Raw genomic sequence first — 27,249 nt, forward strand, 5'->3', positions numbered from 1 at the left:
AAGAAACATGAGATCTCTGGCGAATTGTGAGTTCTCATCATGTTGTCGTAACGCATGGGAATTTCATTCAGGCTTTTGACATTTGCCTTGCATCTAATTACTGTAATTATTTGATTAAAAAATCTCCCAGGGTGCCCAATCGTTTCACCTTTTCCTTTCTCTCCCTGCCCTCTTTCTCCCTCTCTCTTTCAACATCTCCATTACAGCGAAACAAAGGCATCACATGTGAGTATTTGTGCTCTCGGTTGTCATGGAATCGGGTGAAAATTCAGATGCGGAGCAATTTCACAAGACCGCGTTGGAAACTGCACAAAACTACGATTCCACGGGGCATTTCGTTGTAATTCTCTTATTTTTTGCCTTTGCCCTCCGATTTCGATAATGGCCCAGCGGGAAAGCGAGACCGAAAGAGCGTGAGAGGGGGCACCCTATAAAAAGGGAATAAACGAAAACTACTATTGAAAAGAAAATACAGTAGGCGCTTGTAAACACCTAGAACGGTTAGAAGGATAAACTACTTAAAACACTTTGAAATTTTCAATACAAAAAGTAGTCTTTGCATGATAGTATCTCTACTAGCTTTTAATAAGCACAACAAACATTTAAAACATTAAAATAAAAAAACAATGAATATCATGGTTTCGTTGGTGCATATCCCGAAAAGGTATGCTATATTTTTTTAATGGTGCAATTAAACTTTCAAACCTATAGGAGATGTATTTTCCTTAAATTTTTTGTTAGCCGTATAACTAGCGACACTTAAAAACAACATCTTTGAATGAAGGACCTTCATTTCCTCTAGCGTCCACTGTATTCACCTGTGTAAATGAGAGCGCAAAAAGAGGCAAATCACAAGAGCAGCAGCCCGCGACGATGCCAAATTGCAGTGCAAATATGTACACACCCATGAGGAGCGCGCGGGGTTACGGACACCAGATGGAGTGGAGTGAGGTTATGTAGGGGCAAGGCGCTTAGTAAAAGGACAGTCAGCAGCTGCAGAATCAGGATGAAGAGAAAGAGAGAGAGGGAGGGAGAAAGAAGAGGCAGATGATGAGCATGATGGCGTTAATAGCACACGCACACTCGCTCGCACTCACACCCCCTTTTCTTTCTTTCTCTCTCTCGCCCCCCACCCCCAAAAAGGTGCGAGTGGGACGTACTACATGATAATGACGTTTGCGGCTCTCCCGATTTTCAGCTGTCAGTTGAGCGAGAGCGAGAGAGCTCGTCGGGTGGCAATGTCTTCAATGTTGTTGCTGCCTTTTTTGACTTTGCCGTCGGCATAATGCCATTTCCATGTGGGTGTGAAAGAGAGGCAGAGGAACACGCTCTCTTATTGATCAAATTTACCGTTGCTTTCGCCGTCGCCATATTTTTATGTATGTCGCCCAAAGGACATCACAACTTTGTTGTTGCGTTTTTGTTTTTCGCCTTAATTTACTTTGACGCATAAGTCAAATATTTACACTCCGAAATTGACGTCTTGTAAGCGCGGTCGCAAAATTTCACCGTTCGTCCTTTCCGTGAGTGCTTGTGTGTGCGTGGAGGATATAATACCTAAAACAAACTGCTATTTGACCTGCAGCCGATTAGTATAACACAAAAAGCTACAAAAATAAAAACACTCTTTGAAGTGAGCTCAAAAAAAAAAATAAGAAACAGGAAAATTTAATTTCCCCAAAGAAAATTTATCTCAATATTAACTCAAGCTCAAGACATCAAAAAAGGGATATTAATTGCTGTTTGTACACATTTGGAGCTTGGATCCTGGCAAATAAAGCGTGCGGAAAAGCATTGGCTTCATTTTGCCCCCTCATCGGTAAGTTTGCTCTGTGTTTGATTTCCATCTATGCATCTTAATCGTTGTTTGCGTGAGGTTCAAATAAATTAACGATTTTTGGGGGCTTTCTAATTGGATACTAATTTGGTAGAGATTTATTGGTGTTGTTTTTTATTGGGCGTAATTTGCAGCACATGTTTGTATTTGTTTGTATCCCCGAACTGAAATCAAATCTGTGGAATAAAAATTATTTCCAATAACGAGTTTCAAAACATAATGTATCGATCTTTTGGTGACTCATTATTAAAATACAGTAGCGGGTACTTCATCTTGAGGAAACTTTACTACAGAGCTATTTCTGCGTGTTATATATCTATATCTTATCCGAGAAAGTCCTTTTCCCTTATTCTCACCTCTACTAGAAGGCATTAACCCCTAGGGACTCGAAGTGGCGACGAGAAGAACTAAAATATTTAAGTCGCCGCCTGGTAAATGCCAACTAGCCGCTAAGCCGGCCACTCGACTGGTTTTCCACTTGCCACTTACCACTTTTCACTTGGCCCACTGGCGAACACGGACCCACAACAAAGGGGTTTGGGAAAGCTGAGGAACCAGGGGAGAACGTGGAAAACGGGGCCACTCGAGGCGAGCGAGTTGCCCCAAGCGGTGTCAAAGGATCAGACGTGTGTGAGTGTGAAATGAAATGGAAAGTGTCCTTAGAAGCTGCCAACTGAGCGCGACAATCTGTCAAATGTTAAGTTGTCGTCGTCGGTCGTCTATCAATTGTTAATGTCACAGACGCCCAGCGTGAACAAAAAAAAAATAGACCGAAATGAGGGTGGAGGGTCCTATACCATAAGAAAAAACAATATATAACACTTATTAATTAACTCTTTCATAAAAAAAAAAATATATTTAATTTTTTTTTTTTTTTTTTTTTTTTTTTTTTTTTTTTTTTTTTTTTAAGTGCAGAAGCTTGACTTAACTTGATGTTTTTGGCCTGTTTAACTTTTGCTTGGCTGACGCGGGCTTTCTTTATTTTTAATTGGGATTTGTGCCGCTGGGTTGGGCCAACGCCTTGGCAGGAGTCACAGGACTCGCAGGACTCTCGCCCTCGCCGTCAATCTTCGCCTCAGTGAACAAGGATCTGCGCCCTGGAAACGCCACGTGGTTGCTCCTTAATTCCCCACCTTCCTGCCCTGCGAAATGCGCTTTTGAATAAAACACAATATGCAGTCCTTTCAAATAAGGGAAGCGTTTACCGACCGATTTCTACTTTCCATTTTGTGGTTTCGCTCGCTTTTTATTTGGTTGGGTTTTTTGATTTCCTGACACGGGTACTCCGGCAATCGTTGTGACATTTTAATTGTTTATTTGCTCAGAGTCCTTGCGGCCTGCCCTCGCTTATTCCGTATCCTGTATCCTGAATCCAGGCTTTCCATCCTGCATCCCACTCAAGTGCTCGAGCTCCGCATACAAATAAATAAAAATCAGCCAAAGATTTGCGGGTGAGAGAAGTTTATTCTTGTTCCCCTCTGAGAAATCGAATTCGCGGCCAGTCCTGCGGTGGAGAGTCCTTCGCGGAGTCCTCCACTTCGCGCTGCTGGTTAACGTACATTGGTTAATGTAAATATTTGGCTTTTGTTGTCACTTCAAGTGCTCTCCACTGCTGTTTATTATTAGTTCCTTTTTTCCCGGGCACTTTGTATGCGGTGATTTTTTTTAGTCGTCTGGGGATTGTGCAGTTTGGCAGTTATATCAAGAATAAAAGCCATACTTAAAATTGTAATGTTCGCTCTTTAAATACCAACATTTTAAGCAAGTGAGAATTTTATATAAAGTTTTTCCACCTATCCTAAAAATTATTTAAGTTCTCATTAATAACACACCCTCATCAATTTATTATTCTTCTTTTCGCCCTGCTATCCGTTCAATTAGGTCAGATTATCTGATGTATCTTTTACATGTCGCTGACTTCGTATGATATCAATATTTAATAAAAATTTCCCCACACCCCCTGGCAACACTCGGGCGGCCGTCGAATAAAGAGCTGAATGAGGAACGGTTAAAAAATCAACATAATCGACTTGGAAGTGCAACAGTGGCAGAGTCGCAAGAATCAGAACCACCACCACCGGGGAAATGTAGCTCTGGGCACCCTCATATCGCCGGCTGGTTGAACTCAATCAAACATTTCGGGCCTAATAAGCCAGTGGCTTGCATATGGCAGTTTATTAGATACAAATTGTTGGAACTGGGACTCGCTGCTTTTCCTCCCCCCGTAAAAAATAGACGTCGACCATTTTGCAGCTCGGATAGTTGCTCTATTTTTCGGTCCGATTCGATTTGGGTGCCTGGCAAGGGGTTGCTATTAAGGATCGCCGTGTGTAGCCATTTTCGAGCCGTGATTCTGGAACAGGACTAACCCCTATAAAGGACTCGATTCAAGTGCGCAAAAAAAGAGAAATATAAAAAAGGAAGTCGCAACATGAAAAGTTCGGACTCGGGGTTCGTTCGGTTGAAAAACCAGCAATTAAGTCTGAGTTTATGTAGTTTCCTCGGATCCTGAAACTCACTCCCCTCACTGTAACTTTTTGTTTATTATGCCTAATTGCAGTTACTCCATCATCATCACCATTATCCCTGTGCGCTTTTGTCTGCGCTCCTTTTGCAGCTGCCTTCATTCGGCTCGTTCTTTGTCCTTTTTTTATTCCAGCCTGTCGTCCCACATGGCGCATGCTTGATATTTTTACTTTTACTCTGAGGCAAGTTCTTTCGCTTTCGAGGCGTTCCCCGAGCCACTTGCAGGCTTAGATATTTGCATTATTTGCCACTTTTTGCGGCACTGCTCTAAAAATAATTTCAGAGCTCGTTAGGGGTTCCTTTTTTTCGAGTTGCCTCTGCTATTTCATGTGGCGAAAATTGTTAGTTTCGAGCTGGGGAACAGGAACTTGCTTAGCTGTGCACAGTGGGCGACATTATTTTGTATTTAAAGTGAAGCAGAAAAGATCCGAGGAAGGGTTACAAAGGGGTAGCTCCAGATCTGTAGGGGTCTTGCATGAGAACAGAACGGGAAGCACTTTGTGCGTAGCTGAGTGTTATTCAACTTGTTTCGCATTTGGATAGTTGAGCAAGTACTCACAGAACGAAAACAAATTATTTTATATATTTCTGAGAAGGAGAGGGGAAATATTTATTTGTTAATTATTATTATATATTCATTTCAGTTTGCTACAGTTGACAGCACTTAGAATTCTCAGAAAATCACAAACAGCTTTCTTGAACCACCCAAGAAACTTGCAGTTCGCAAGGGCAAAGTTTAGCCCATGGAAATCATTTAAATGAAGATTACCAACATGCAAATGCCCCACTCAGTCACCCAGTCACTGAGGCACTCAGACAGAGGTCGATGAAAAGTAAATTATAGTGCACAATAGCATTTGGGGGCTGTGCCGTAGACTGTCGGCAAATTACGGGCTTGCAAATGGGGAATTTATTTTTAAAACGCGAGACGCGAGAAGATCATCGCCTGACTTGGCTGACTTGGGGTCTAGGTTGGGGTTCCTCGAACCGCGCCGATTGCACTTTTCGAAGGCGAGGCCCGGCGAAACAAAATGGCGGACCGCCGCCGGAATGGCAGTCGAGTTGCCTTGGTGTGCGGATAATTTGCATGTGCGCTGATCATTTGACAAGCGACAACAAATTGCCGGGGCCGGGAATCTCCGCGGATAAAGCAACCCCGCCATGAGCAATCCGTGGAGAATTATGGGCAACCGGCTACCGGCGGGTAGCTGCATCATTGTGTCAATATTTGCCCTGGTCATGTAAACACTTTTAATAGGCTGTTTATCAGCTAGTTGGGTACGCGATGTATCTCACAGATACTTGACAGCTGTTGCAATTTACGCTCGAACTGCGCGATTCATGAATTTCCGCCTTATTTGCGTTTCGGCTTGCGGCATCCGAGATTCGAGATTCTCCCTTTCTAGTTGAATGTCTGAATGTATCTTTCAGATACCTATTTTCGGTGTTTGCACTGGGCAAATAGTTTTGAAGAGGGCGCCAATTTATTTGCCGTTTGTCAGTTTGCTTTTAATTGAAAATTACATTTTTCCAAAACAAATTCTACCCACAAAGGGAAATATTTGCTCAGCTTAATGAGGTTGAAAAGTGGGCTGCACAGCCAGATGGAGAATCCATCAAAGGTTTCTTGCCCAAAACATAAATCTTTAGCAGCTCCACCAAATATAAGTTCATGTTAAAAATATCAATAATTTTTGTTACATTAGATTATCAGTTTACATTGCTAAAGTCTTGCAGTCTTAAGGTCAGAAAAAAGTTAGAGCAAATAAATATATCTCTTAGTATGCAACCCTTGCGGGAATCGAACCCGCCACCTTTGGATTAGAAGTCCAACGCGCTATCCAATGCGCTAAAGGGTCCTATAAATACCGACCGATTTTTTACTCACCCACTTTTATGCGAATCCGAAAGATTGCAAATTACTCAAAACAATGGATGACGAAATGCAAACATGAAATTGGGAAACAAAAGAGAATTCTTTCGGGTATTCTCCGCCAGCAAAAAAAGGTTTATAAATATTTTGTATGCATTTTGGTTCCGATGTTTGCCGGGTGTGAGAATTCAATTATTTATAGAGTTCGTAGAGCAGATACAAAAGAATCTTCGGTTTGGTTTGATGAATAAATTGTCGCCGCTGGAACTCGCTGAGTTGTCTGTTTTGCTTTTTGGGTTAATCGATAGATCGTTCGATGGAGATTACCTCGTCAAGGAGTTTCTTTTACCCAACCCTCAAGGAATATCCCCCCTTATTTCGAATTTTGTTGGGGGCATTCAAGTGCTCAATTCGGTTTCCTTACTCGCAAAGGTTTTTTTTTCGCTTTCTTATCAGCCCGCTGCGATCTTCATGCGCTTTTAGCTAATAAAAGGGGTGGGAGTGGGGTTCCTTTTTTGTGGAATAGGGGTAGCTGTAGGGGTTTCTCTTAGGGGTTCGGCTGGCGGGGATTTCCTCTCGTGACTCTCGACAATTACTCAACTCACTTTAGCTGCTGTTGCTACTTTCAGTTTGTTAACGAATTAATCAAATTGAACCAGACCGGAGCGGAGCGGACCAGACACCCCCTTCTTAACCCATGGCAGCCCTAAATGGAGTAATTTACCCATTTGCAGTCCTGGCGATTTTTTATCTCTGCCCTTTCGTTTTCGTCCATTGAAAGTGTCCCCTTTCTTTTTGGTTCTGGGGGAGTTTTCTCACTTGTTCGGCATTGTCGTTCCACGTGATTTATCTACACCTTCCGACGGCTCTATTTCGGTCTGAGAAATATCCGCATATATTGTACGCCAACCTGGGGGCAGATTATGCAAAGTATTTCTGGTCGCTGCTGCTTGCACTCGAGGCGGATATTAAATTTTATTGCTCATGTTGCCATGGTTTCTCCCGCAGGACGTGGAGGTGGAAATATAAGGGGGCGGTCGTGGCACTGCTGACTTTATTGTTGCGCTCATTGAGCTCTCAAGTGGCCGACCGGTCAATTAGCCACGACTAATCGCAGTGCGGAATGTGTGTGCATTTTTTTCCGAGTGGACAAGCCAAGAGGAAATTAAAATATCCTTTAAAAAATTATCATTCAATGTTGGTTGAACTTTCGTATTTAGGGAAAATCAATTCTAAATGAATTTTAATATTGGTATTAGATATATCATGTCAGATTATATGTTACTGATTGAAATGCTCGAAAATAAATATTTTAAATTTTTATAAGGAAGTCCACGAATTTTGATTTTTTTTTGGCAATTGTGCAGTCTGTTACTGAGTCACCTTGAGCAGATTTCTTCATAGGCAAATTCCTAAGGATCGACTTCCTGTCGCCTACTCGCATTACAAGCAAGCTGGCACGAGCCAAATTATAATGCCAAACTCGTCAGCGCGTTTGGAAAGAAAAGCGCACATAACCGGCAATTAATGAGCAGTTGTTCGAACGGCGAAGCACTCGAAGGACAATGCCAGGACCTCAGAGACTGCGACTGACAGCCGGAATAAAAGGAATTCGATTCCGAGTAGGGAGCACAAAAAGCCGAGAACATATGCATTTGATTTTGGAACCGAAAGCGACGATTTCGCTTTCATTGCGGGGACTTTGCGCATTGCGGAATATAATTAACCGGAAGCGCGGCACACGCGCCAGGACGAAAAAACAGGACTCGAACAGGATGATCGGCACACCGACGCAGGATCTGTGTATCGCAGGATCGCGTGTCAACAACCGTAGAAAGAAAAAGCACTTCCGCTGCCACCGCCGCCGAAAGCGAAATCAAATGTCAGGCCAGCAGAAAAAAACAAAACGAACAACGCCCCGCAGGAGCAACCGGTTTTGCGAGCAGGATAATCAAGGCTAGAGATGATCATACACCTAGAGAAATGTGTCAAGGGATTTCTATACAGTACTTTTCCTTTTAAGGTATTGAAAGTAAGAATTAAAGCATGCAAGAAAGCTATAATTTATAAATACATATTGAGGCAATTTTGAATTGGATTTAATATGTACATATTTTATTTATTTCATTACTTTATTTATTTATTTAAGATAATAATTTCATATAGCATTTTACACATTACTGTTTTTTTAAGTGTAATAATGATGCTCATTCGGCAATCAAAGCGAGGGCAAACAAGTCGCTCGATTATCCTTTTTGCCCACTTCAAGGAGCGAGAATCTCGGCCGGCAGCTGCCGCAGAGAGAAAGGAATCTCGATCTTGGTGGCTGAACAATTGTTCGACTGCGCACATTGCTTCCTGTCGTCCTGCGAGCCACCGGAAGGATCAGCGCCGTCCTCGAGGGTTGCTCCTTGCTCCTTGCTCCAGGATCCTCCCGACTCCTTACTCGCCGATCCTAGCTCACTTCACATTTCTTGGAGGCGTGTTCGCTGGTGTGTGTCGCATATGTAGCAATTAATATGTCTCAATCCTGTCGCAGGACATGTGCAAATAAACCGGCATGTCCTTGAGCGCGTGCCCAACGTCCTCAAATTATTTTGGGCGTCTTTAAGGGGCGTAGCGCCTGCTGCAATTCGCTCCTTGAACGTCATCCGATCCTTCGAGTACATTGTGATTCAGCTCAGATTGGAGGAGGTGTGGTCGAGATGAACTGGAATTATTAGTAGGTGCAGCTGCCGTCTATTTAATGAACTTCTTATGAGGGGAAAAATGCAGGGAGTTAGGTTTGAAGCAAACAGAGGTGAACACCCTGAAATCCTTTCAATTAAACTGAGTCCACAAAAAATCTTTTGTTTAGAAGTGAAATTAGGATAAGTTTTTATTTGTATAAGATCCCAAATAAATCTCAATTGAATTAGTTGCTTTTAAATAGTTAAGGGTTTATTTATACAATCATCTAAATTGTGAGAAAAATGTTCTCATCGTTCTTTAAAATTTAATAATCCCCAACACCACTTTAAAAACAACCTCTAATCCACTTACAATCTGTCATAACCATTTATTTCCCATTTCCATTCCGTTTAAGCTAATTACCTTGTCACACATTTCCCCTTTTTTAACGCCGCATGTCCTTTTTTCTCTCCCTCCCGACTATGACTACAAACGCCCTAACACAATATTTAACTATCATGTCGCAGGATGAAAAATATTTCTCCCACGAGCGGGGGGACAAATCATAATGGTAAATGGTAAATAAGGCACTTTCCGGCTGATTAGCATAAGGATATGAAAAGTGTTTCGTGTTCGCTGGAAAATTGTTGCCGTGTGCCGACGCTTCGCTTCCTGTCATAAAAAGCAACAACACCTCCCATTCGGCGGGCAGGTCACAGGTCACCGTTTGCAGGTCGCAGGACTCAAGGGTTGAGCGGGGGAAAAAAGTTATGAAAAAATGTTGAGACGCGTGTCAGCGTTTTGGGCGGGAAGTTATTAACATGTTCGGTAGCCACACCTTCGGCATTGTTAACCTGCGGTTAAGCGCATTATGCAACATTGTGACATCCGCCATCGAAACTGGACACGCGACCCTCGCCAATACAATTATAATTGCAACAAATTGAACGCCGCCGGTGGCACGCGTCTCTATTAGCTCATCTTCCGGTGGCTCGGAAAACAGATTGTCGTTTGCTGCGGGGCGGGCGATACTTTGTTTTTCCCTCGGCCCGATTTTCCCATTAGCCGTGTGCTTTTCCTCATTGACTCCACTTCCTCTTGGGTTGATTTATTGGCTTTTACTTATTTCCGGTCGTGTCCGATGCTTCGATGTCCTTAGGACAGTTAAACGGGCAATTTCGCTCGAGCACTTTTTATTGGCTTTCTTTTGAGGACAGATTTTTGCGGTCGACTCATTTCTGTGGCTTTTTGTGAATAAATTGGTGCATAAACTTTGGTTTTAAATGGTTAAAAATTCAAAATGAAAAATAAATTTTTATGTACATTTTTATTTACACTTTTGCCATTTTCTCTTAATTTTTAAGCCTACATTTGCAGATGGCATTTATTTACCAAACTGAAAATGTAATTATTTTATTAAAATCCTCTCAAAAAATATTTTTCTGTTCCTCGCACTCTTGGTGGTCTTTTCTATTATTTTTGCATAACCACATTTTGTATGGATATGGAAAAATACGAGGATTTTCAGCTAAAGCAAACCGCAGCTGCTAACGAGTGGTCAGCCACAGAAATTACCAATAATTGGGAATTAATGTCTATCAGATCGTTGATCAACATTGAACAAGAAAAAATCACTGCGGCCAGCTGAAAAATCAAAACAATGAAATTATTTATCCTGAGTGGAAACGCTCAAAGGATTTGAGCAGTAATTTGTGCTAATTTGGGTCTGGCGGGAAAGGGATGCACATAGAGTGCCCCGTACAAAGGATACGCAGGATTTATGTTCGCCGCTGTCTAATAACCCATCAAAATATAGTCGAAACATGTCAAAATACTGTCAATACATTTTTGAAATCTCTACTTGTATCTCCGTCTGCACTTGTGTTATAATTGTTCTCTGGAGAGCGAAAAGGGAACTGTTTCCCAGCTTTGAAAGGGACCGACGATTCCCTCGACTACCTACACCCGCATCTATATCTCCTAATCCGTATGTGTGGGTCTCCCATTGTGCAGGATCGAAAGGGAAGCGGTTTGGGAGAGGTCCTGGCCAGGATTATACCTGTAATTTGGCCTGCTTAGATGCTTAATTGTGCTTAAATGTATGCATAGCTTATAAAATATTTGCCTTAAATATTTTGGTTAATTCAGAAAAGGGTACCAAACACGCTTAAGGCAATACTTTTCCATATCCTCCGGAAAGATTTTGTGTAGTTGGAAAAGTAAAGGAGAAAAAATCTTAAAATTCTTAACCTCATATAAATTCCGTTTAGAAATCATACTTTTGTTACTGCGGAAATAATTGATATAAAAACTTGTATTTATATAAATCCTATAAAATTCTCTGAATGTTTATAAGTCTTCCCCTAAATAAATCCGTTCCCCCATGGAAACCAGTACAGTTCAATCCACTTATCATGCACCCAAACAATACTGAAACCCAAAAGAATTCCGAATGCTTCTTCACAGTCAATTTCGCTAATAAATGTGTTTTGCCAATGCTGGCGAAAAATAATTCCGCAACCCCCCTTGATATTTAATTTCCCTTTGGCTAAGCCACAATTTCCGGTGACACCTACCGAAGGCAGAAATCAACGCCCCCAACAGACATCAAATCACGAATTCGAAGCTGTCAAAATGCAGGCCACAAAAAGAAATTATGACAGCGGGGAGGAGTTCGAAAAGTGGGTGTACGGCTGTGTGTATGACAAAATGCCAGCATACGCATCGAAAGCCAATTAGGGAAAATAAATCATGCCTCACATGCGAAAGGAAAACGGGAGATGCACTGAGAAAAATATGAAAAAAATCATAAATTCCTTTATAAATCCAAGTACCTTAAATACAAATAATAATGTTTAAAGATATTTATTTATTTTTTGAAATTTAAAACAAAAAAAAAAAAAAATAAATTTTTTTTTTTTAAAAAAAAAAAGCCTTCAGTCCATAGACAAATTAATCCACCACGCACATAGATGCACAAGTACAGTAGTCATCCCCCAACCCCAAAAAGGAAGAACGAAGGAAGCCGAGCAAGTGCCAAAAGCTGATTTCACTGTAATTACAATTCACACTCCTTTCGGGTGGTTGGTGGGTGTTATTCCGGCAAGGGGAAATAAAAACATCCTGCAAATGTGTTCTTTTTGTTTGGCAGCACTTAAGCGATGGCCTCCCCCACAGCCACCCCCTCATCCCCTCAGTAGGGTTTTTTTCTAGAGACTGCTTCTGAGGTTGATGATGATGATGAGTTGGCTAAACCCGCAAAACAGACACACCCACTGAGTGCTGCGGAGTGGGAAAACTCTTTTCATTTGCACTCAAACAAATTATGGATAAAATATAATGTCGCTTCTATTTCCGTAAATATATTTTATTTTGGATTTAACATGGAAATAAACCGTATTTATGTATTATCAAATATATATTTTTTAAATACATTATGTTTATATTAAAAACGTAACCTTTTTCTGCGAGTGTCTCTGGGCTTTCCACCTTCTGTGTGGGCGTTAAACGCGTGTCAGGCCTACCACTAAGTAAACAAAGACAGCCTTGGGTTAGCTGCGGAACACCAGATCTCTGGGGATGCCGGCAACTGCGGACGGGGGATGGGGTGCGGGCAATAGAAATGTCACAAACAAACCGATTAAACAAGTACTTGCCAAACAAACACCCACAAAAAACCACCGGTTACCGCCCAGGCGAATCAAAGCTGCGAAGCGAAGCCCCGAATGGATTCAAACAATAACCGAAAAGTTTCCAAGGGTGACCGAGCAGCATCTCATTCAGTGCGAAAAACCCAACAACCCTTTGGGAAGTTCATCTGTAATACATTTCCCTTTTTCCGGGGCTTCCGATTAAGTTGATGGTGACAGCGTTTTGTGGGTCACGCGACTCGTTTCCCAAATTCGCCTCAGCTCTCATCTTTTTGGCTCTGGCAATCTGCTAAATATGTTAATGCCTGCTTAAGCCTATTAGTGTCAATTATAAAATTACTAGCGAAACGGATATTTTAAACTTAGTTTAAGGCAGGAGAAACATGTCAAATGCATGTTGTTTAAATTTCTGAGATGCGATTATTCGGTCAAATTGATAAGTTGGTCAATTTGTTTTTTCATGTTCTAAAATCTAGATGGTGGGAACCACTTTTTAATTTTATTAGGCGAAATAGAGTGGAGGATTTCCCTTATTGATGATACTGTTTTCCCTTGCCAAAACCCGATCTCCCTAAAACAATCAAACAATTCGCCACTCCAACCATCGACTCACCTGAGAAAAAAGAAGAAAACCAGACAGGACACTCCTGGCATGCATTTCCATTCCCACTGCTGGTCTAATTTGTGGGTGTTATGGGGAATTAACCTCTTAATGAACTAATTTACTCAAGATTAAGATGGCAAACAAAGGAGGCGGCCGCAGCTAATTGTAAAAAAGAGCGGGACGCAAGGACCAAGGAAGAGCGGGACGGCGAGCGAAGTTCGGCTAGGTAGGAGATCCTTGTTCGAGATAGGAACCTAGCAAATTGCCAGGCGGTTAATCTATTTAAACGCGCCAAATACGCGCGACACAAAAGCAAATCACCAGAAGCAGAATATATTTGGTCGAGTGCACAGATTTAGGGATAGAAAGGATCAAAGGACGAATGGCCAAAGGAAATCCGTCTATGGCCGGTAGCGGACAAAGGCCAAAACTCGTCTAATTGCGCGCCTATGAGGGAAGCGAAGAATCCAGAATTCAGAATCCAGAGTTCCGAATGGAGGATCCCGAGCGCAGAATGCAGGATGCGAGGAGAACCTGCCAATTGTTTGGGAACATCCCTTAATCTGTGTCGGTAATCGGTAATCGGCGAAAATCGCAGGACGCGCAGCACAAAGCAGCGGCCGAGATCCTTTTGAACTTTTGCTTGGGCGCAAAAGAAGGTTAGCAAAATATTATTACAAACCTACGGAACCGTAACCCACATAACATTAAGTTGTGCACTGGAAAAAAATGGTTTTCAAAATAGCGATTATTTCTTCTCATAATTTAAAGGATTTTAAGATGAAATTGTTTTATTGAGCGATTTATAGAAATCTAAAGTTTTTATTAGGGATCCAAAGTGTAATATTAAATCATTATGTATTAAAAAATCATATATCAATATAATAATCTATCATATAAATCTATTATCATAACAATTTCAATATAATATATTAGTAATGGCAGACCAACTTTTTAAGAACAGTGTTATTTTTAGATTAAAGATTCCAAATTATTTAAAACATTGTTTTTCCCACGGTGTACCTGCTTTCGCATGTGCCTGTGTTTACTCTTGAATGAACTGAAAACATTTCAATTTGACAATCGTAATGGAGGCAAGGAAGCTGAATCCGCTCATAGCTAATATAGGCGATTTAGGGGATTACATCAATTGTAAAATTGGTCAAACACCGCAATTGTTTCACTCGCCAAATCGGATATTCCACTGCCCCTGGAAACGCTCACCCACACAGTGCTCCTTGGCACAAAGGAGCGCAGGACGAGGTCCGAATCCTCGGGCAGCTGTTGAGTTTCCCTTTGAGAGGTCCTCGTAGCCGGGCATTGTCCATCGCCGCTTTCGTCCTAGTTACACATATGCATACTCGTCCTGCGGACAAATGTATCTCATGGATTCGAATGCTCCGGACCCCTTGTTCAATGCCTTGTAATCGCTCCTGGCTTACCGCAGATTATGCAAGCCGCTCTCTTTCACTTCCCCCGTTAAACCATTTTCCCATCGCATTGATTCATTTCCCTGGAAAAACTATGCAAAATCTCTGCTGCAATCTGGCATCAGCCCAAAGTCCAGTTCCGTTCCGAGGTGTAAATCTTCAATTTTAAGGTTAATTTCTCGGCGAGGTGCGAGAAATGCGAAGCGTTTTATTGGTTTAGTAGAGCAGTCAGAGGCGTACGGTTAAGATCGTCCACAAACCGCAGACTTACGGGAAATAGGGGTATTTTTAATGTACAAGGACTTTATATGTTTGAAAGCCCATATTACAGAATCGCAACTAAGGTAATATATGAATCAAACTTTTCTTAAAAACAAACTCAAACCCCTTCAGAGCGAAAATAAAACCCGAAAATAAAAACAAAATCCTAAAGCACCGCAACCATTTTGCAAGCTCATTAAAAATTAAAAAAACAGCGGTAAAAAAGGACATACGGCAACAAGCTGAGCTTGCACTCTGTTTCCATCTCTTTTTCTCTGACCTTTCCACTCTGCACTATTTGCATCTCTGCATTTCCCTCTTTCTCTCAGCGCTTTTGCACTTTTTGTTTTATATTTTATTTTTGCACATTTTGCTGGATTTTCAAGTTTTTTTTTTGTTGTTGTTTAGCTTAGTTCGTTCTGCTCTGCTCTGCATTTACAGTTAGTCCACTCTGCCGCCTCCTTTTTGCCTCCCCTTTTTTCACCGCTTCTTTGAGTGTGTGTGTTTGGTCATGCTTGCATGGCCTTTGAATGGAAATGAACAGAGGTGAAAAAGGAGCAGAGATAGCTGAGGAGATAAGGTGAAAAGGAAAGGGGGAAATCAGTACAGAGAAACATTTTTTTTTTCTATGAGCACTTGACGTTAATCCTTCTATTCTTCTAAAAGGAAATGTTTTGATTTTCTTTTAAAATGGTTGGCATTACAAAATATATATTTCATTAAATATTTTAATTTTTCTTAGCTTATTTCTATCAGTGTATAAAAGCTGCATAGGCCGATGCCGTTTTGTTTGTTGAATGTCCAGTTTGTTGTTGTTTGTGCTTCTATTTTCTGCCTCTTTTCGTTGCATTTATTTATTCAACTAAATGCAGATTGCACATTTCTGCATGTGCCGTTCATTTTGCTTCTAGTTAATAACGGTGCTTTTACTGCTTTTTGTTAAGGATAATGATGATAATCTGTGCTATTCTGCTTTTTAGCCTACGGCTAACAATATTTTTGGTTGTCTTTAAGTAAGTAGAATAAATATGTACACAATATACACTCAGTAGAAGTGTATTTAAATTTACACTCCCATTATCCCGAACAAATATTATTGACTTCCAATGTTCCCCTTCATTCGCTTACTTATCCAAAAACGTATATTCAAAGGAAAATATCTAATCAACAAAGAACGGATATTTGCATATCGATTTCCTTACAAGAGTCACACAATGAGCAAGTTTATCTGAAAATGCAACGGCAATGGCGGCCATAGTCCTTCAAGGATGCCTTAAATCCTCCCTATGCTCCCTTGCTGATTCCCCGAAGAGTTGTGCTTTTGTGGGATTTTGCAGCTGCAACTGCTCAACTCCAGAAAAAGCAGCCATAGCAGCGATGTGCCGTGCCATGCCAAAGAAAAGGTCCTGGGACCGTTGTCCTGAAAGCGGAAAGGGGAGGGAATTAGTGGAGCTGGTGGAGCAGGAAGACAAGCGCTCACAGAGCAAACAAAGTCAAGAAAGCCTTGCAGTAGACGGAGATATCATCAAAATGAATATGAGATTATATTTGACTAGTGCGGGCTTAGCGATGTGCAGGGGTTACAAATTAAACGAGTAAGAAAAAGTGCACAGAAAAAATTATTAGGTAGCATAATGTACAATATTGTTGGTTGAACATAGTTTGTATAAAAAGTAGTAGACCTTTCGAGATCAGTGTGAGTTTTGCATTAAAAAAACTCTTAGGTATGATGATCATATTCTCTCTGATTATTTTTTAGTTAAATTCTTAAATGAATGTAATTATGATAAATTCTGTTAATTGGATTACGGCAGAATTATTTTCTCTGCACATGGCAAGAATGAACGAGATTCGAGAGGGGTAGAGAGTTGGATAACCAGAGAATCCTTGCCCGCTGGCGGGCTAAAGGTGAGCAAACAAAGACGCTGATAAAACGAAATGCCAAAACGACAATTGAAACGCCCAACAAAAGGCAGGGGCTTTCCAGGAGGGGCGATGCTGCGGAGGGGGTGCACTGGTGAAAAGTCAACTCGAGAGGGATCCACGAGACCGGTGGCTGCCATTTTTTGGTGTCTGCGCCTCATCCAAATCAAGTGTGAACGGAATACGGCCAAAGGTGGCCGCTCCACCGCTCTCTCTTTCTGGCACTCCAGCCTCCGTATGCACCCCTCTCTTTCGCCGAACCTCCTCCATCCCATCACTCCTCTATGTATCATCTTCCTCGGCTCTTGAGCTCTATCTCTATATAAATATTTTAGGGGCGGTCTCTGCTCACTGCCTCTCTCTCTCGTTTTACCGTAATATTCCAATTCGACATTTTGTCTTTTCATTCATAATGCAGTCGCCGTCGACGGCGACGTCGGCGTCAGGCTATATCATCCAATCTGAACGTGATGATGAAGTTCTCCTTTTGCCTGTCGCTCGCATGAATCCATCTCGCTCTATCGCACTCGCAGGATGTCCTGCTCTCTCTGTATGTATTTCACTTCTCACTCTGGCAAATGGTGGCAGCACACAGGACTTTTAGGGGATGATTGACTACTGGGCAACCCTCAGACCGCTGCGTGTGTCCTTTTCATATTTCTTAAGGCCCGCACCGTTCACTATTTGCCTTCATTCCGCTTCGGTCGCTGATCCTGTGCTGAACGCGTCCTGTCTCTCGCGTCCTCTGATTTGCATTTGAAAAATAAACATTTTACGAAACAAGTGAACTCGAAAGACAAAAAGATCAACTCCAAACAAGTTTAAATTGTGTGTGCCAATAGTTGTGTTTTGGATCTAACAAGTGGAGATTGGCTGCCTGCCAAAGGAATTGGATATCCACAGAGGCTGCGCCGAAATATGGTTTACTTTGTACGTATTTGCATTTACGGAACTTATTTTATTATATTTTAATTGGGTTTGAAAACTCCGACGGGAATTTGGGTTTCATGTCAGTGGGTTAGGAAGAAATAATTGGGTGTTCATCGGTTGATTATCAATGTTAACTAAAGTAAAAGAAACGTGATTACAGTAACATAATATTTTTGGAAGATATAATTATTTGAACTGAACTAAAATCATTTTTTATTAAAGAGTAGTAGCTAGTCACTTTTGTTTCTATATAATTCCTTTATTATTTCTAAGTACGCAGCCTCTTTTCTTTTATTAAATTAAATGAAAACTTGTGAAGCCATATCCCCTGCTCAACCCAAGACAAAGTTCCTAAGTCTTTCCCTGTTGATTAAATATTATTCCGCACACATTGTTAATAAGCTTCATTCGGCACACACTCTTGAAGAGCAGGCTCTCAAGTGGCCACTAGAACACCAACATAATTCGGATGCTTAAACTTTACTACTTAAGCAAATACACACTACAAATATGGCAACTGGGAAACTTTCGACTCGAGGGCTGACCGTCGCTGCCTCCGGGTCAGCGTGTGAAATGGGACCCGCCTCCTTTTTAACGAGATTAAACCGCACTCTGACTTTCGGAGGGAAAGTGCCAGATGGGAGTGCTCCGGCTCCAGCTCCGTATCCGCATCCAGATCGAACCTGGACTTGCTGAGGCGTCAAATCAAGTTAATTAAAAGCGGCAAGGAAGCCGGGTAATCGCACCGGATGTCGCACATTAGCCACACTCGAGGGCACATGGGGAAGATGGAGATGGAGATGGAGTTGGAGGAGATGATGGAAGGTCTTACACCTCCAGTCGAGTGTAAGCGATTTAATGATTCGCGAATAAAGCCAAGACCCGCGCCAAAAAATATTCGCATACTCCCGGGAGTCTGTGTTATGATTGATGGCAATATGCTGAGGACGAAAGAGGAAGCACGAAAGGATTGAGGCTTTGTTTGGGTTAAGTGGAGCGTGAGTCGGGGCCAAGCACGGGTTAAATGCAAATGCGGTTTTGCATATGCGGAAATCAATTGGGAATCGGGAAGCAATATTAAACGCATTGCGGTCTGGCTTTAATTGCAACCCGCTGGCTGGCCATGAATTATCCTGCGGAAATGTCCTGCCGCTGGGAGCACGCCCTCCGCTGGCGTTTGTTTGTGTTCCCGAATTGCCAACGCATTAATCGCACTTGACTGATCACCCGATAAATAGTACGTACAGCTGAGGTCAAAACAATAGAGCTTTTGATAGCAGTTTAAATTTTGGAAGAAGATATAAAAAAATGAAAAACACTTGGTAATGGGTTATGCATTTATAGAACTTATATTTTATTAGATTGGTGTGTTTTCTGTGGGAAGTATAAGCTTTCAAAATATATTTCGGGGTGGCTTTGCTATTTATTTGTCCCCAGCTGTGGGCACACACGCATTCGTAGCTTTAATCACAAACAATGGAGGCGTATGCTTTCGATTAATTGATAGCCCGTTGCTTATTTTGCATACTCAATTTGGTCCTCCCCTTTCTTTTCCCGTTTTTATTGCAGAGTCCGCGTGGCATGCAACCGTGTAGTCCAGCGGGAGAAGTCGCAATGATGCCGCCGTCGAAGAGTCCCGTGATGGAGAGCGCCGCCTCCGAGCAGAATCCCGGCCAGCAGAGCCAGCAGGAGGAGCAGAGCGCCAAGCGGGCGTGTCCCTTGAAGTTCTCGATAGCCAAGATCATGGAGCCGGACCACAAGCCACCCAGCCAAGTGGCGCCACCAGCACCACCTGCCCCATCTTCCTTCGCTTGCAACGACGACGAGGAGGACGAGGATCCGGAAATAGATGCCGACTCGGAGCGCTCCTGCAGCCCCATCGAGGTGATCAGCCTGGACCAGTCTGAACCCTCGGTCGTCAACTACGACTCGGCCTTCAAGAAGTACGTGCCGGGCGCCACCTCGGTGGTTGCCCCGCCCTCGAATCCCTCCGCCGTGCAGCAGTTCGTGAGCTCGCGCCACCAGGAGCTGCTCTCCCAGTATCCCCTGCTCTACTACGCGCCCAACCAGCTGATGTGCGCCGCAGCCGCCGCCCAATATGCCGCCCTGACCGCCCAACAGCAGTCGCTGGCCAGCGCCGCCCACCTGAGCAGCTTCACCGCCTCCCTGAACGCCAGTCTCCACCACTCGCAGTCGCTGCGCCGGAATCTGGGTCACCCTCTGGCCGCCGCAGCTGCCGCGGCAGCAGTGGCACAATCCCAGGCGGTGCCCAATCTTCAGCAGAGCCTGGAGAAGTCACCGGTTTCGCAGCGGACAGCCTCGGGATTGCAGGGCAACCTCAAGCGAAAGCGATCGCCGCAGGATCAGGGCGAGGTGACCCCGCCACCACCGGCTGCCTCGACAGCTTCCACTTCAGCGGCTCGATCGAGGTCACCATCCCCGCAAGGATCCCTGGAGGATAGCAGCCCGGGATCGGCGAGCGGCGGCAAGCCGAAGACCTTCTCGTGTCTGGAGTGCGGCAAGGTGTTCAACGCCCACTACAACCTCACCCGCCACATGCCCGTCCACACGGGAGCCAGGCCATTCGTGTGCAAGGTGTGCGGCAAGGGATTCCGGCAGGCGTCGACGCTCTGCCGGCACAAGATCATCCACACGTCGGAGAAGCCGCACAAGTGCCAGACGTGCGGCAAGGCCTTCAACCGATCCTCGACCCTCAACACCCACTCGCGCATCCACGCCGGCTACAAGCCCTTCGTCTGTGAATACTGTGGCAAGGGCTTCCACCAGAAGGGCAACTACAAGAACCACAAGCTGACGCACAGCGGCGAGAAGGCGTACAAGTGCAGCATCTGCAACAAGGCCTTCCACCAGGTGTACAACCTCACCTTCCACATGCACACGCACAACGACAAAAAGCCCTACACCTGCCGCGTCTGCGCCAAGGGATTCTGCCGCAACTTCGATCTGAAGAAGCACATGCGCAAGCTGCACGAGATTGGCGGCGACCTCGACGACCTGGACATGCCGCCCACCTACGACCGGAGGCGGGAGTACACCCGCAGGGAGCCCCTTTCCGGGGGCTACGGCCAGGCCTCCGGTCAGCTGACCCCGGACTCCAGCTCCGGCAGCATGTCGCCTCCGATCAACGTGACCACGCCGCCGCTCTCCAGCGGGGAGACCAGCAACCCGGCCTGGCCGCGATCCTCGGGAGCGCAGTATCCCTCGGGCGGGGGCTTCCACCACCAGCTGGGCGTGGCGCCCGGCCACGATTACCCCGGTTCATCCGGCTTCCTGCAACTGCAGCCGCAGCAGCAGCCACATCCGCATCAGCAGCCGCCGCACCCGCATCCGCAGCAGAACCACCAGCAGCGCCTCTCGGAGACCTTCATCGCCAAGGTGTTTTGACAGCGGTACTACGCGGACAGCCTGAACAGCTCCACGGGATCCTCGACGACCTCGACGACGACGACCAGCTCGACGGTGACCACGACGGCCATGTCATCGGTGGCCAGTTCGAGGAGCGAGCTCCTGATCGACTGACTGCAGTTCGTGGCGGCGGCGGCCGCTGCTAGCAACTCGAATTCGAATTCCCGGGAACAGGAACCCGGATCCGGCGGATCCCCGTCCCCGGAGCTCGGATGCACGGCTCTGGGCAGCGCCGTCCGGGCGCTGAACGGACTCTTCTAAAAGGACCCACCAACCTCTACTCCCTAAGAGAAGACCGACCTCACCAGCCACCAAATGGTTTCAACTTGTGCAATACCCCCACTCCACTCAGAAGAAGAAGAATATGAAGATGATGATCCAACCGCTCAACACATTTCTAAAACCAAGAAGCATTTTGTACATAGTATCCCCTAAGAACCACTTACTTAAGCAGCTCTCTCGGTGTGTAGAAGTTAGTTAAAGGATTTACCTAGTTAGTCGCGAATGCTTACCGCTCTGAGTTCTCTGTAGACCAGCTACACAGATCCTCAAGAGCGAGGAATTGGAGTTTTTATGGGGCATCAGTCAACCGAAATACATTTAAAGGAATGTATCTTAGAGTTGTACTGCCGATCTACATCCGAACTGTACGTATATCCCTAAGTGTCTGTGTAATCCAACCCAAAAGTAAGCGGAAATTAAGAAACATTTTAACGATGATCGACGAATGCATTGAATTTGTTTAGGAATTAAGTGATATTATTGATAATGTTTAAGCAATAAATCAATTCTTCAATTATTAAAAAGGTTATGATGTTTTTTTGGGAATGAAACTTCTTCTACTGAAGAAATATATTTTTAAAGGAGTATGCAATTTCAGGTTTTTAAATATTATATATCAGTGCACACCCCTTTGAGTCCCGATAACCTCCCCACATATATGCAAATAACTGAGCAACGGAATGGGCTGCCATTGAGTTCGTCTCCCGCGATCCTTGAAAATGCAAATGGACGCCAAATGAAAACAATTATTGCTGCATTACTCGTGCCCAAGAGTCGCGTTTAATGGGCTCTAAACTGTCGCCATGTCTGCCGCATGATATTTGCAACTTAATTAGTGGCGACCATCCCCACCGCCCTCTCGGGAAAACTCCGCAGGTGGCAGGACCAGGCACACGGCTCAATCATTTGCATACCGCTTTGATCTGCTGCTCGAGAAAAGGCAAGAAATCCCGAGTGGAAATGGGTCTTCAAATGGGCATGAAACAATCCATAAAAATGCAACAAAATTGAAACGGCTTAATTAATCAAGAAATTCTGAATTCAACATTTAACAAATCAGGCAAAATATTAAATGTAAAAATTGTAGCATACTTTTTCGAGCACCTTTTTTCATTTTTCTTTTTCAGTGAAGGAAGTCATGTATTTTATTTCTGATTAAGGATATGTGTAACATTAATCGTTTAATGGTTTTTTTATAGGTTGCTCTCATTAACTATTAAGTATTTTTTCGAAAGTAGACAAAAGATCGTCACCCCAATTTAAGGATTTAGTTGACAGCTCATAAACAAGTTTTGATTTTTTAACAAATATTTATAATCATTTCGATTGCTTTACGTAATCCTGCTGATTTTGATTTGATGACATCGAAGCATTGAAAAGTGGTAGTTCCCCCGCCGGGAAGGACGCATGTGATGTCCACTTGAGTTGACATCCTTCCCCTTTTCTCTACTGCGCATATGAATAATTCAGGCCGAATCGAATATCCAAATGGGAACGAAAAGCGAAATCGAGCGATGCGACGCGCTGCTTTTTTATGCAAATAATCAAAGACGACTGCTGACGTACAGTGGGCCCTCAGCATATGCTCAAGCACACCGCCCACTGGCAGAAGGGCAGTTGACAATTCGGTTGACAATTCGGCGGCAGAAAGCCTTTGGTTGAGCCCAATTCTTTTGTATGACTTTTGACACCGCCTCGCGGCGTTCTTTTGAACCGGATGCCTCGATTCCTCGATTCCTATCACCGTCGAAGGCCAACCCCCAATTGTGAAATGGATGTGAATGGTCCTTCAGCCGTTGTCATGTTGGCCGCTCCCCCATCCGATTCCTTTTGATGTTTGCCTTATGCACGCCCAGTCGACCATTCGAGTGTCCATCTAAGCGAAGGACCCCCAAACTTCCTCCCCCTCTTCCTCACCTCTTTCCTCCTCCAATCGCACTGACACAAACCAACTTATTTGGCTAATTGAACGCGGTTGGTCGGCGGCAGCACTTCATGCAGATCTGGCCGGATAATTCCGCTCTTTGCCACTTATCGGAGCGCTTATGCATGACGCCTCGCCACTCCGGAATATCCGTTTCGGTCGCCCAGCCGGATGACAATAATTAAGCTAATTAATATCGAACTTTTACGGTTTGCGTTGAAAGGAAGCTGCTAATGAGGTGACAGGTGGGAAATTGGGGGAGTGTCAACGGAAAGGTTTCATTGGCAAACTAATTAGGAACACCTAGAACGTCTAATTGAACTTTATCTACTGAATGTCATCAAAGAAATACAAATGAATAAGTATCCATATTTTTATTGTGATTCTTGGGAGATAGTTCTCCCATCCTTGAAGTACTTTAATAACTTCCACCATTTTCCCCATTCAAAAACGCCCCCAAAACTGTTTACCCGCCATAAACAATTTCCGCAGGCGCCATAACTGTTGTGTAGTGTCCTGAAATAAGCATAATATTTTCGTCCTTTGTTTTTGGCATATCAATAACTCTTATCGGCGGTTTGGGGACCCCGTGGCACGGTCCTCCGTGCTCGAGCACGCAACAGGGGAAAGGGGCGGGGGAAAAATCCGAGCACTCGAGCTGCTCGCTGCGCACAATAAAAAATTATAATCCAATTCCATTGTCCGACGTCGAGGGGTGGGGTTGGTGGAAAATGTGGCAGACAACGACTGCGCTTATCACCCGAAATGAGGCAGAACAATAAGGACACGAGATGATGCACCGCAGGACGAGGAAAAGCAGAAGAGAAGGAGGCGGGGTTGCAAGTCGAGCGTGAATTGCAGCGTAATCTCTTCCGGATATGATTACGCCGTCGAGTGCGAGGAATTTTATGCTGTGACCTATCAGCTTTGTATCCTCGGATCTTTGTATCCCTGTATCCCCCGAATCCTCGTATCTCCGAATCCACATATCCTTGTGTCCCTTGTATCTCGCGGCTGAGCCGAGTCTTTAGCCCAGCGCAATCTGCTGTGATTACAATTTCTTAAAAAGCTAAAGCTGCATTTTCCTTTCAATTACGAGGCACCCTCGGCCCCTCTTAATGGCCATATAAGTGTTCCACCAGGCCGACAATATGCTGGCTGAGAAAAAAGAGAAGAGGAGAACAAAACAACACTTAACCCACGTTAATTGTCGACTCTCTGAACTATGACATGATCTCCTGCCACTCCTCCACATCGAAAGTGTCCCATGTCAATGGCTGGCTGCCATTAGGAAAAAAAGAGGAAGCCACGGGGCGCTCAAGATGCGAGCATTAAAATTTCTATATGAGTACTTATAGTTTCTATTTTCAGTGGGGGTATGGGTTCCCTACACTAGCAGAAATGAAGCTAAATCAAATTAACGTTATATAATGGCATAAAACTGATGTATGCGACACCTTCCTTAATATGATATTTAAAAAAAACAAGAAACAGCTAAGCTCAAAAAAGAAAACTTTCTTAAAAAACAACCATTTTATTTTTTCATTAATTTATATATAATTTTCCCCTCCTAGGAAATAAAAAAGTTACTTAAAAAATTAAAACAAAAAAAAAAAAAAAAAAAAAAAAAAAAAAAAAAAAAAAAAAAAAAAAAAAAAAAAAAATAAAAAATTTTATTTAATTTCTTTTTAAAAAAAACAAAAAAAACCCCCCCCCCCCCCCCCCCCCCCCAAATAAAAAACAAAAAAAAAAAACAAAAAAAAAAAAAAAAAAAAAAAAAAAAAAAAAAAAAAAAAAAAAAAAAAAAACAAAAAAAAAAAAAAAAAAAAAAAAAAAAAAAAAAAAAAAAAAAAAAAAAAAAAAAAAAAAAAAAAAAAAAAAAAAAAAAAAAAAAAAAAAAAAAAAAAAAAAAGTATTACAAATAAGAGGACAAATCGATACCTTCTTCAATCATTTTATGTTAATAGTATATTATTTTAAAAGATATCAGGCTTTACTATTTCAAAGCTGTTCCGGGATGTTCATATCCTCTTTTCTACAATCTGTCATGGGTCAATGAATCAACGTGAGCTTTGCGAGACAATCGCAGCTTAAGCCGGACCCTTCGATCCTTTGCGATGAAGAGCAGCTGACTGGGATCAGACTCCGGGTGGGTGGGAGTGCTCCTGGGTGGGTTCGCTTTTCCGGGCAGCAGTTGCGCGACTTCCCAGCGAGATGCGAGATGCGAAAGGCGAGAGGCCGGAAACGATGACAATGTGTGAAGGGATCGACGGGCTGCTTGGCAACACATTCAAATGCATTCGAGTCGACGTAACGCGGCTCAATTAGTGCGGTTCAGCGGCTGCCAATGCAGCTTCGTCCTGCCGTCCTGCCGCCGAGTCCTTGCGATTCCATTGCTCCTGCCATTGTCCGCCCGTTTTTGCTGGCTTTATGTCAACTTCTTGCACGCTTATTCACACCTGAGCACAAAACCGCCCCGCAGTTTCTGCTGCCTGAGGAGTCACGAATGCGCCGCAGCTTCCGCAGCTACATTTTCCACGCCGCATTTCCACTTCCCGCATTGGCGGGCAGCGAGGCGTCGCTCATTACGTGGAAAACCGCTGGCCCGGCACTCCATTAATTAGTCCCTATTAGTTTGGCCTGGTTCGGCGCCTTTTGGCTAAAAACAAGTTGTGGCAAATCTGGGGATTTTATGGCAATACAGGGAAAGCTTCAGCTATTGGTTTCAATAACTGAAAAAGGATATTACCACTTAAATATTCTTAAATGTGATATTGTTTTTATTGCTAAAAAGTCATACAGGTTTTTTTAAATAAACACATAAATATATCTGTCCAACTTATTTCGTTTTGATAATTGTGTAAAAGTGTGAGCTTACATTAATTTGTGAATTAAAATTTCCTTCTTAACGCATTTGTTGTCAATGAAAAAGCTAAACACAAAAATACTTCCACGATCTATCAATAAATCTATCACGATCTATCAATAAATAGGAAATAATGCCTTGTTTTCCGGGAAACAGGAGGAGGAGGAGGAGTGAAGAGGTCATGATGTTTGAGGATTCCTTCACCCGGCGGATATTTATCAGCAAGGTTCTGATGATAGTGGCGGTTAGTAGAGATAGATGCGAATATAATTAATTGAATAACCTATTGGGAACCTGTGACAGATCAACCTGCTGATTACCGTGGCGTTAATGACGTTCTGTATTTTTCACCTGGGTACAAGGCGATTCTTACTTAAACACTGGTATCTACCGCTCATCGCCGCGGGAGTCCTAATGATCTTCTCCTTTATGATATGTTGCTGCGCTAACTGCTTCCGAAGATCCCCTCAAAAGTGGATACTGTTGGTAATATACGTGTTATGCCATGCTCTACTGGTGTCCTGTCTTGCGGTTCGATTTCATCCGAAGTTGGCAAGTGACATGATGTTTTGTAGCTGCTATAGAAGGTTTATATTTTCCCCATCAGGTTTTTATAGCCGCGTCTGCTTGTGCTCTCATCGTGGTTCTGCTGGGACTTTTTGCCAGGTTTGCTCCCTGCGATTTCACAGGATGCTGGATCCTTGCTCTTGTCTTCGGCCTGGTAGTGATGGTAATGGGCATAGTGGCCATCTTCATTCCCAGCTTTAAGATAGTGTATGTCTCCTTTGGCGTGCTACTCTTCTGCTTTTACATCGTGATCGACCTGCAAATGTTGATTGGCGGCAAAACACACAGAAATCAGTTCGACGAAAGCGATTACATATTGGCTGCCATGTTTATTTACAGCGACATAATATTCCTCTTTATATATCTACTGGAGCTTATTGGCTTAATCGATTCATAAAAGTAAATAAAAGGTGATGAAATTAGAAAAAGTGGAAAAAGGGAAATCAGACTAAGGATTGAAGCTGTGAAGAAAAAAAGAAT

The 27,249-nt window shown here is 43.3% G+C and overlaps 2 protein-coding genes and 1 non-coding gene across 4 annotated transcripts; 2 read left to right on the forward strand and 1 right to left on the reverse strand.

Annotated features, from left to right (window-relative positions):
- Positions 1-1,291: 1,291 nt before the first annotated feature.
- On the forward strand, positions 1,292-21,849 carry LOC108094114 (fez family zinc finger protein erm). 2 transcript variants are annotated; one of them, XM_017194536.2, is made up of 2 exons: positions 1,292-1,819; positions 19,274-21,849. In XM_017194536.2, the coding sequence occupies exon 2, from the start codon at positions 19,286-19,288 to the stop codon at positions 21,107-21,109; it is 1,824 nt and encodes a 607-aa protein (XP_017050025.2). In that variant the 5' UTR covers positions 1,292-1,819; positions 19,274-19,285; the 3' UTR covers positions 21,110-21,849. The 2 variants fall into 2 exon arrangements, with proteins under 2 accessions (XP_017050025.2, XP_017050024.2); XM_017194535.2 differs by lacking the exon at positions 1,292-1,819 and adding an exon at positions 17,369-17,704.
- Positions 6,150-6,222, reverse strand: Trnar-ucu. Its single transcript has one exon. It is a non-coding gene; the product is annotated as a tRNA-Arg (tRNA).
- Positions 21,850-26,335: 4,486 nt separating the features above from the next.
- LOC108094096 (protein lifeguard 3) lies at positions 26,336-27,235 on the forward strand. Its single transcript, XM_017194520.2, has 3 exons — positions 26,336-26,446; positions 26,506-26,754; positions 26,810-27,235. The coding sequence occupies exons 1-3, from the start codon at positions 26,336-26,338 to the stop codon at positions 27,164-27,166; spliced, it is 717 nt and encodes a 238-aa protein (XP_017050009.1). The 3' UTR covers positions 27,167-27,235.
- Positions 27,236-27,249: the final 14 nt, after the last annotated feature.

This window comes from Drosophila ficusphila, unplaced genomic scaffold, assembly GCF_018152265.1.
Source record: "Drosophila ficusphila isolate 14025-0441.05 unplaced genomic scaffold, ASM1815226v1 contig_412, whole genome shotgun sequence".
In the NCBI taxonomy this organism is placed as follows: Eukaryota; Metazoa; Arthropoda; class Insecta; order Diptera; family Drosophilidae; genus Drosophila; species Drosophila ficusphila.

Excerpts from the sequence above, each read along its gene's own strand:
- LOC108094096 (XM_017194520.2), top strand. The coding sequence starts at position 26,336 with ATGCCTTGTTTTCCGGGAAACAGGAGGAGGAGGAGGAGTGAAGAGGTC. Across the intron at positions 26,447-26,505 it reads AGGTTCTGATGATAGTGGCG|ATCAACCTGCTGATTACCGT; the intron begins GTTAGTAGAGAT and ends AACCTGTGACAG. Across the intron at positions 26,755-26,809 it reads TTCGATTTCATCCGAAGTTG|GTTTTTATAGCCGCGTCTGC; the intron begins GCAAGTGACATG and ends TTTCCCCATCAG.